The sequence below is a fragment of the Pomacea canaliculata genome, linkage group LG6, assembly GCF_003073045.1.
Source record: "Pomacea canaliculata isolate SZHN2017 linkage group LG6, ASM307304v1, whole genome shotgun sequence".
NCBI lineage: Eukaryota > Metazoa > Mollusca > Gastropoda > Architaenioglossa > Ampullariidae > Pomacea > Pomacea canaliculata.
This window is the reverse complement of record NC_037595.1, coordinates 12,166,242-12,177,164: the sequence shown is the minus strand read 5'-3', so window position 1 is coordinate 12,177,164 and position 10,923 is coordinate 12,166,242. Positions and strand designations below refer to the sequence as shown.

Genomic DNA, 10,923 nt, shown 5'->3' with positions numbered 1-10,923 from the left:
AGCAAAAGAAAATCAACTAACTCAAGATACAGTTTTGAATTTTAATGGAAAAGTCAACTAACAAGTTGAGCTCAAAGTATGGATGCTGATGTTCTGAATTATTTCTGATCAAAGTTTTGGGTTGCAAAAGAATTATTTACAATCATGTAAAAGACGTACAGCTCTGACTTGGTGCAAAGTAAAGACGTGATATCATGATTTGACTCAGAGAAGTGAGAGTACAGTTTCATTCTCAATTTGCTCATAAAACACTGGCGGCATAGATTTATGGGAATCATTCCATGAAATTCTGAACTAGAATATACTGATGAAGAGATGGGTGAGGACTGAGGACGTGAGGTATTCTGGATGAAGATGAAATATATGGACCAACAGTCACAAAGAGTGCCAGTGTGATTGAGTCTTTGACCAGTTAATGGCAGTTATATATCAGTTATAACTTCCGCTACAAGTCGTATTTTGATTGTTGTCAGTATGATAACCCATTAGTTATGGATGATCACATTTTATTAAAAAAGAATGTGAATAATGCGTGTACAATATAAGTGCTCCCGTACGTACATATATGTATATTACCAGCGTACGTAGCCAGACAGCACGTACTATGCCCTATATGCTAATGAATCCAATCGATCTCTACCTCTTATTTTGTGAAACAAATGTTAGTTCATACCATGTTATACCAGCACAGTCTGGTTATACAGCCTTTTCGGTTGTGAAATTTAAGACGTTCCATCAGTGAGAAGAGGAATAGCACTGACCTATGCGATCGACTTACAAAAATGTTTAGGGCCACAATGAGGAATCCGTTGTAAACGCCGATAAAATGTCTATCTATAATCAATGCATATATCAGACGTGAATGCCTAACGCTTGCCAGCATGAGTTATCAATCTCCCGCATGCTAACACCTATATACACTCTTACGACATCTTGCACTGAATGATTCATTGAGTGCACCCACGATCGAACTATCCCTAACTATATTATACGTCCTTGGTACAGCAAAATACATATCGCAAGTGTATACGAAACACCACAAAACGTAAATAATATAAAGAAAATCTCCCAAACACATAAAGATTTCTGTAAAACTAAATGCTGTGTTTAGACAACAGATGTAAGTGCGTAACTAAATGAACGAAGTGCAAACAAGCATAAGGGAATTCCCCACATTGATGATGTCATTACGTCTAAAAATATACATCAGCATCATCATCTGGTACGATAATAAGATAGTTTGTTTTAGCATTTACTTTTTAAAGTCGATGATGAGATTTGTATTAGTCTTGAAGTAGTTGGTCGATAAGTGAACGAATTGTGTTCAGCGTTCAAACCGTTTTTCTTTCGAACGTGTTTCCCACTCAGGGTGTTTACCTCTCCATTATTGAAGTGCAAAAATAGCCTAAATTCCAATATGGCGAAAGTCTAGGAAGAATAATACTATACTTAGATTGTTTATGACGATTTGAACTAGTTTTTGCTGACAAAGAGGAATGAAAACACTTCTGAAATACATAAAGACTCTTTTCTTTCTAGTGTAAGATGTCGAACTTCGAAAGCGCCTTGAAGAACTACCTAAACAAAGTAAGTTTTTTTTTCTTCTTATATAACCAATAGATGGTACGTTGGGTTCGCTAGTTTCCATTTTCTCAAGCTTCTCTGATTCATTATCTCTAGGGATTGTTCGTGTAAGTTTTTGCACTGAAGGTATGTTTACCACACATAATATTTTCTTGAAATGCGGGCACTTGACAATCCTTTAGTTTTACCGTCAAGAGCTACCTCACCGTCATAGCTCAGCAGATTAAAACAAAATAAAATAACTGCTCTTTTAACTGCATTGTAGAAAATTTTGGAAGAGATATTTAAAGAAGTAAATGCCAACAATCGATTTTTCAGTTAGCGGTGATAGTTCAAACTTGGCAATTACTCATTATCATGACTTATGAATGAAATTTTAAAAAAATTTAGTGTACAAGAGCTTTTTAAATTTTATTTTAGTATGCAGGTGTTGATTAATATGAATTTTTATCAACATTTCTTGACGAGGGGCTAGAACGCTTCTACAAACCAGAAAAAGAGTTGGGGTTAGAGTTAGGGCTTGTGGTAGGGATGAGTTAATGATAGAGGGTAGGCTACAGTTAGGATTTGAGTTAGGGTTATAGTATATAGTTAGAATTTTTTCAGAGTGTACATCTTGGCATCTATAAAGGCTTATGTCAGGGCCTGATGGGCCCTCAGACGTAATTCCAAATTTGTTTATGTAATGTAATAATGTGACTGGTGCTGAAGGTGTATTCTGTTTTTTTTTAAATGTCTGTATAGGTATTTTTTAGCTGCTCTTAAATTTTTACTTTTTTTTAGAAACAAAACTAGGAAAAAAGCTAGAAAAAGACAAGAATATTGATTAGTACAAAAGAGACCTTGAACGTTTGTAGAAAAAATTAGGACAGCACTACATAATGGATACTTTGAAATAAATGTGTTGTAAGTGTATTTGATAAAATAGTATTTGAAATGGAGTGCTTGAAATATAGTGTCTTTATGGAAAATGATCAAGTGAAAAATTGGGTTTTTTTAAAATTTTGATGTATATTTTCCAGTATGTCTTTTTGCAAATGAGTTTTCAGACAGTAGAGTCAGTGATGGTACAAATGAGTTTTTCAGACAGTAGAGTAAAAAGTCAGTGATGGTAACATACAAAGTACTTGGGGACTTCTAAGATTTCCAGATGCTACATCTGAGAGCTTCAAACATGGTCCAAATCAAAGTAGTAAAGCTGTGACGCAAATAAACTTCAAATAGCAATATCTCCAAAACTAACAGAGATAGAGACTCCTGTTTTATTTGTTGTTCTTATAGTGTCATGTACTTTCATGTGAACTTACAAAAAGTTACTCATTTAAAAAAAATCTAATTTTGTATGCTCTATCTGCTTTAATGCCTTTTTGAAAAAATTGATATTTTTAATTGTGGATAATTTTTATTAAACATAACATCAACATTGACATATTCATTTTAGAATTCAAGCATATTTTTGAATATTGATTCTTAGCATCATTTTTGAATTGTTATTTCAAGTGTTATTTGAGATTAGCAGACATTTTTTGAGAACTGTGCTGTTTAAAACAGATATGCAGTCTGTTTCAAAGATTTATAAATTGATGTTAAAGCATTTAATTGTGTAATGAATTACTAAGCAGTATACTTCTTTTTCAAATTCATTATGTTAGTGGAGAGGTATAGGGTACACTTTCATTTTATTTATGAACATTTTGTTTATGCATGTGCAGTACAAAAATCCAGATCTTGCAAGGAGAGATGTTTCACATGCACTTCAACAATACAGAGATCTTCGCCCTTCATTGGAACCATTTGGTAACAAACTAAAATTTTAAATAATTCTGCATTGAAACATTCTTGCACAGACACCTTCACTGTAAAACAAAGCAATCAAACCTTATAATTTAATCATTAAGAATTATCATGAAGGTAGGTTGTTTTCTCATTGATATATTTGAGTGCTGTGTGACCTCAGGAGTTTTGTGACAGAGTAGTGTTCTTCAGATTTGTCTTCCTTGTTTATACATTTGCTTCTGGATCTTTACAGTGCTTGTATGAGCAACAAATTTGGAATTAAATGGAAAGCAATGAAATAGTTACTTTAATCTCATAACTCTTCCAATAGGCTTATATGCATGATATGTGGTTGATTTCTTTGAACACATTTTAACAGATAAAGGGAGGCCCTGTGATCACACTCTTGGTTGCATGCAGTGTGTAGAATACACTAAGATGCCTCTCACTATAATTTTATTTATTTATTTTTTTAACCAGTTTTCAATGATGGCACAACACAACATCTTGTACAACTTGAGGGCACCATTCCAGTAATGTACAAAGGTGAATTTTGTTTACTATTGATTTGAAAGTTGTTGTTAAATATGACATAAGTAATTTTATCATGAGCAGCACCCTGTCTTTCTTTTACTGATATGAGACACATTTAAATGCTTATGCAGTAATTGGTGCACATTAAATACTATTTTTGGCTGAAATTTCATTAATGGACACAAATTTGTGTTACATGCAGGGAACACATACAACATACCCATTCAGTTATGGATACTGGATTCTCACCCATACAATCCACCAATGGTGTTTGTGAGACCTACCAACAACATGCAAATCAAGGCAGGTCGTTATGTTGACATGAATGGGAAAGTGGATATGCCTTTCCTTCGTGAATGGAGATGGGTAAGTATTAAGATTAGCATTCATTGAAGTTAATCTACTTTTTAAATGTTTAATACTTAGATATTTAAAACAGGCATCAAAAGCTGAGCCTTCTATGAGAAGGACCGAAATGCTTTCATACAGTATGTTGACAAAACACTCTGTGCACTTATTGTGCAAAAGTGTTCATCCATTAAACTAGCAGTGCTGCAGTATGAATACATGCTCAGCAAAGAATGGTGTTTTCTACATGTGACTTACCACATTACCACATTTCTACAGTTTGTTGCCACATGATTGTGACACTCATAATTTTCTTTTTAACAACCTGCAGTTGGATCTTATTGACCTATGTTCTTTAATCCCATGGGAAAGCTTGTGACACCTATAGATGTAACTCTTTAAGGTAATCATAGTTTTGGTTTGGGTATGGAGAGGTCTGTGCACCTGTTTGCTTGGAGAAAATATGGATGAACACATGCACAGAAATGAAATCAAAATTGATATGTACTTTTGTCAGGATGATATTTACTTTTGTTTCTGTATACTGTAATGGAGCGATAAATCTGTGCACAGCCCAAGTCCGATCTTGTGGGACTTATTCAGATTTTGATTATCACCTTTGGAGAAGAATGCCCTGTATTTTCTAAGGTGCCTGCTCGACCACCTCCACCAGCACCAACAGCCACCATATCCAACATCCTCTGGTTAGTATGTTTTTAAACTGGTGAAAAAGTTTTAATTTCAGGGGATGAAGGCTTTGTCAAGCGCACACACACACACTTGCACACACCGAACATTCAGCCAGAACAAATGTGTATTTGGCCATATGTTGAACATCAGTGAACATCAGCCTTACTATTTCCAACAACACAAATTAATGCTTGACATCAGTAAATGTCTAGTGCCTGTATAGATTTGAAACAATGATCTTCATATGTTTGTGCAGCCTCCATGCCGATGCCTTCTTTGGGAGCCCCAGGCACTACTTCTCCATACCCTCCTTATCCAGCAGCAGGTGGATACCCTCACCAAAACTATCCTCCATATCCTTCTCAACCAGGTGTTGGCTATCCTCCCTCTTCCAGCTTTAACTACCCTCCAGCTAGTGGGTACTCACCATCGTCTTCTAGTTTCCCTGGTCAGCCACAGCAGTTTCCTACACCCTTTGGTGGTTATGGTGTAAATCCACCATATCCAGGGAATCAAACAGCTTTTGCTGGTACCCAAGGCAGTCCAGGTAAGACAAATATCAGAGCCTCCTGTTTTTAGAAGATGTTGCAAAAGCTTTAAATTGATTGTTGTCATTCTCTTTCTGGCACAAAAAATCTGTGCTGTTAAGTTCCCTTGGAGCATATCTTATACTCTATGTGTTCTTGCACTAAACTGTAAGGTAACAATAACCAAATTCTTGACAGTTTCATGGGCAGTTCAGAACGTAAAGCATATTCTATATTTAAGGTAGAAAAGGCTTTATTGGAAACAACAGTATTATCTTGATCATTACATTTTACACTATCACAGGCATAACATCAGGAAGCTTTCTACATGAATTATTTTATATGCTTAATATACATTATTTTGCTTCTTATTATGGTAGCTATGAATGTATTTGATTCTTCATGAGAGCCTTTGTGGCTGCTTTCTTCCCTTTTTTTGTTGTGACAGCTACAGCAATATCAACAATTCCTGGAGGAACGGGCACTGTAACAGAAGAACATCTGAGAGCATCCTTACTATCAGCTGTTGAAGACAAGATGAAGCGGAAGCTTCGGGAGATTTTTGCACAAGCCCAGGTGCCAGTCCATAGTTTTTCCTGATGCAAACAATCTGAAAACCACATCTAGTAGTAGTATTTTTTCTGAATTAGTCAAACATGTTTCAGTCAGTTTGACATTTTCCATTAAAGAATATCTTTGTCTAAAAATAGTTAAGCTTATTTTTTAAAAAAAAAGAAAAAAAGAGCAGAGCAAGGTAAAAATGTTGTTCTCAATTATTATTTAAATGTGCAGTAAATGTTCCTTTTATTTGTGCCATATCAAATGTTTAATATATGGATGTTTGTCCATGCATGTGCATGCGTGCATGTATATATGATCTTTTGTATTCATGGTATGTTCAGTGTATTGATGGGTGTCAGTCTTATATTAGTGTGAAAATTGTCTTTTTTATAAAAAAAAAATAGTTGAATATTAACAACCATCAGCATAAAGATTTTTTTTTAGTAAAGCAAGGAGAGAATGGTTTTATAATTTTTTTAAATTGGTCTGCACAAAAGTAGGAGAATCACTAGATGGAAAATATTACTCATATTCTCTAGTAAAAATGTTGTGCTCTGATACAGGCTGAGATGGATGTGCTCAAGAAGACTGAAGCTGACCTGACTAAAGGAAAAGAAAAATTAGAGCAAATGATGAAAGATTTAGAACAGGAGAAAGTAGGTGCTTTTTCTTCCTTTTTTTTTTTTTTTTTGACCCTTCTGCTTAACTCTCTTGTGTTCTTACTTTCGTTAATTTTCATATTTATTTTACTTTTTGTTATTAATAAAGTTCCTGTCATAAAAATAGCAAGTAAAATGATAATACTGTGATAAAAGGCAATGTGTGGTGATAAAAACACCATGTTATCCACAGACCACTGTGGAGAGCAGCATCATCATGTTGGAAGATAAAAGCAGAGAGGTTAAGGACGCTCTGCAAAAGATGGAAGATAATGACAAGCTTGATGTTGATGAGGCAGTGGTCACTACTGCCCCTCTTTATAGACAGTAAGTATTCTATGATTTCTTTTACATAATGTGTAGAAGTTTAATTTTTTTTAAATGGTCACATTGAAAGAGGCCATATTTAAGTGGGTTTAGAGAGGTTAGTGGAAGGACAGAGTAATTATGTAAGGAAGCACGGAATAGGTTTTTATGTATACTATAGGATTTGCTTTAATGTATCCCTTCCAGATTGCTGGATGCTTTTGCTGAAGAGCAAGCCATTGAAGATGCTATCTACTATCTTGGTGAAGCGCTGCGTAAAAATGTGATCGAGTTAGAAGTCTTCTTGAAGGTAACTGTAATTTAGACATCTTGATAACTGAAACATTGACTCAGCAGGCCTGTTTTTGCAATTTTAATTATTGGAGTCTGTCTCACAGACTGAAAGATAATGTCTCATTTGGTGAGCTAGACCAAACAATTTTTAATTGAAGCTTTTCTGGTCTAATCCCTGTTTTCTTACTTTGTCAACAGCAAGTGCGAGAGTTGTCTAGGAGACAGTTTATGCAAAGAGCATTGATACAGAAGTGCAGGGAAAAGGCAGGTCTTCCTCCATTGGCTTAGATTTTAACAAAGAAATTCATATCTGAAGAAACATTCTGATCTTTCTGAAGTACTGCGGAGTGTGTTGATACCATTAAGTAGTTTTATTCCTTATTTTAATCATTTGTTTACTTGTTTACTATGCATGGTATGCTGAAGATCAAATTAGCATGTGTGAAAGAGAGACTTTTTGAAGTTGTCATTGTGCCTATGTTGTATAATCTGAGTGGATTGATCTGTAATGATGCAGTGAAGGAAAAAGTTAGTCTTGTGGTAATGGAAGTTAAAGCTATACATACATATGTCTTATTCTCCTTTTATATGAAAGAAAGGTATGTTTGATATAAATATAAAAAACAAAATATTGCAAATAATTTATCCTCTTAAAAAAAAGTAGTGTCTTGAAAATAACTCTTTTGTATATAAATGCTATTTCAAACAAATCGAAAACTTTATCTGTCTTTAGTTGATTTTGATTTAGCATAAAATATATTTTGGTGAAAGACCTTTTGTGCAGACAAGTAAATGAAAGATATTTTAGGGATTTCAAGATTTATAAGGAACTGTTTTTAATTGTGTAAATGCGTCCAGTCAACAAAACTGCGGACAATTATTCTGTAATAGCTACCTGACTTGCTAAACTCATCATAGTTTAACATATGTAGTTAAAAGAACATGTCTGCTTTGTGGATAAGCAAGCAGCTCTGAATTGTAAAAGGTTAATAATTCAAATTAAGGTGACAGCAATTGCAATTTATACCAGTTTAGTCATGCCATAGGAAGGTCGATATTGCTGAACACATACCTCAGCCTAGGAAAATGTTCTGTTTTAAAAGATTTGGCATATATTTTGGCAATAGAAGTAGTCATCAGAAAACATCAGGCTTTGCAGTACCTATCAGCATTTTAAATTGCTGAATATTCCAGACCAAAGTCTTTCAGGACTGATGGATGCATGATACTGCTGGAACAGTAATTTACCATTAACACCTTTTAATTAGGTAAGAATGCAGTCTACTCAGTAATATTTAAAGTTAATATTTTATTTTCTGCCTGTAATAGCTGAGCCTGACTTGTACATTTGTACCTCCAAAGCATGAAAGTGTACGAGACAGTTTGCACATACTTGATATGAGAGTGCAAATTGATGCAGTAGCTAACCACATTTTGATTTACTATTCCCTATGGTGCATAGTCTGTTAAACGTCAGCTATGGCAGAGCATATTTTTAAGTTACCTGGTTTTAATTTTAAAGAATATTGCATCTTGAAAGATTAATTAGGCCTTCCTTGCTGGAGCACGTCATGTCATTTAATGCTCAAATCATTAGGGGATTTCTGGATGTGGGTTTAAGTTCTTTCTTATATGTTGAATTTGGATATGTAAGATTAATTTTTCTGTGGTGTAAAAGATTGATGCAGTGTTGATGATCTTGTGTTATCCCCTCTGCCATGTGACTTGATTGTGACAGAGATGCTCTGGTTTAACTTTCAGTTGAGTGTAGGATGAGAGGCACTTGAATATTGCCATGACCTTGTGAAAAGTTTATGAAATTCACTGTTGGATCCCAGTGAGTGAGGTTATGAATGGCATCTTGTGTTGTTTCTCAGTCAGTAGTAAGGCCATGAATCACTGTGTTGTACATTGGTTGCCTAAGCCATGATAGCTGTTAGGCCGAGTGGTAGGTCATCCAGACAGCAGGTTTTTGCAAGCATTCTTAAGATGGTTATGTTCAAGGCCTGTAAAGTGAGGTGCTCATTTATCAGTAGATTTCTGCAAGCAACTTGATCAGTACGTACAAAATAAAAATTGCAAGCTATTTTTGGCTGTTACTTGTTGAGCTATAATGTTTTGTATATTTTAGATGGTATAAGAAAACAAATCAGTTATGAAAAATGCAGATTAGGTAATTTGGTCTTGAATTTGTCAACCTGGTTACTGATTGTATGAACAGGCATGAATTCATCATGACCTAGGTGTTTCTGCACTATTCACTTTGTCAGATGGGTAATATTACTCATGTCAGTATATAGTTAGATGTAACAGATATTCTTAGGCAGCTGGTTTCCCTTTCTAATCAAGGAATGTGTATGCCAAGTCAGAAAAGACATAGAAATAAGGCAAAGGTTTGAATGAATCCATCTCTGCTCAACTGTAGAGGTTTTTATATTTTTTATTTTTTGTCTAGGTGTGTGCTGTAATAATTATCTCTGTTGCATTCCAGCCTTTTTAAAAACTTTTTGCACTTTCTGGTAGTCAGTGGAAAGTTTTTTTATTATTATTAAAATGTGTTTTTTCAATTCTGTAGATAATCATCTGTACCTTGAATACTTGAAGTTATTTAAACAAAATTTGAAGCAGGATGCTATTCCTTAATCCTGATTAGTTAGGTAGAACTCTATGAACTAGGCTTCAGCAGATAAAAAATATATAAATCAAACATAGACATTTAATAGACATTTCTTTTTTTAATTATGCTGCAGAGAATACAATGAGTTGAAGCAGATAGATGGTTACAATAGTTGCCTGTAGATTATGATACATGTGCTTATTACCACCATGCTCCTAGTCACTCTTGTCTCCTTAGCTCTTGATAGGAATGCAAGGTATTGCAGGATGATGAGAATGTAAACTAACCACTGATGCAAGAGAAAAAAAAATCTTCATTATGTTATCATTTCATTTTCTTGATTGCATACCTCATCACAGTACAGCTCACAGATGAACAAAGTATGCACAGTTATGGACACAGCTTAAGTATATTCTGATATGTGGCCAACTGAGCACTGAAAACAAACATTGGGTAGATGGCATCATTTGTAATTGTAATGGCAATCTGACAGCTATGGTTAGTGTTTAGTCATATGAGCATACTAGCCTAATTTAAAATTGGAAAGAAATGCCATGTAGATTTATTATCTTTCCCCTGTTTATTTTCTTCAGTCTTGCTTTAAGACTTTTCACTAACTCCTACATTTTTTTAAAGATTTTATTTTTAGTAGTAGTGTTTGCATTTTTGCTGTTCGCCAGTCAGGCTTGGTGTCCTCTCACCTTACATCTATGTGTCTTGTTATGCACTTGTGAGTACTGAACACTGTTATCACTTCTGTGGCATGGATTGTCAGTATCTGGAAGATTCTGTCTGCTTGATTGTGTCATAGAACATTTTACATCAGTTGGTGGATCCTTTTCTGTTTTGCTCGAGTGGATGTGGACCTGTATATAAAAGATGTACAGCAATTTTTTTTTTAATGTCTTTCATCATCATAGCTTTTGGTGTGCAATTCATTCATACTAGCATACACTCTTATGAAGTTAAACAGAACTTCAGTTTTGTTTTGATGTACACCAAAAAAAAAAAAGCCAATTACCATCTA

General features: G+C 34.5%; 1 protein-coding gene across 1 annotated transcript; it reads left to right on the top strand.

Annotated features, from left to right (window-relative positions):
- Positions 1–1,296: 1,296 nt before the first annotated feature.
- LOC112565590 (tumor susceptibility gene 101 protein-like) lies at positions 1,297–10,923 on the top strand. Its single transcript, XM_025241129.1, is given in 12 exon segments — positions 1,297–1,587; positions 3,297–3,381; positions 3,841–3,906; positions 4,097–4,260; positions 4,816–4,946; positions 5,189–5,203; positions 5,205–5,479; positions 5,908–6,035; positions 6,584–6,676; positions 6,873–7,006; positions 7,193–7,295; positions 7,478–10,923. Coding segments are annotated over 12 exon segments (1,326 nt in total). The 5' UTR covers positions 1,297–1,545; the 3' UTR covers positions 7,568–10,923.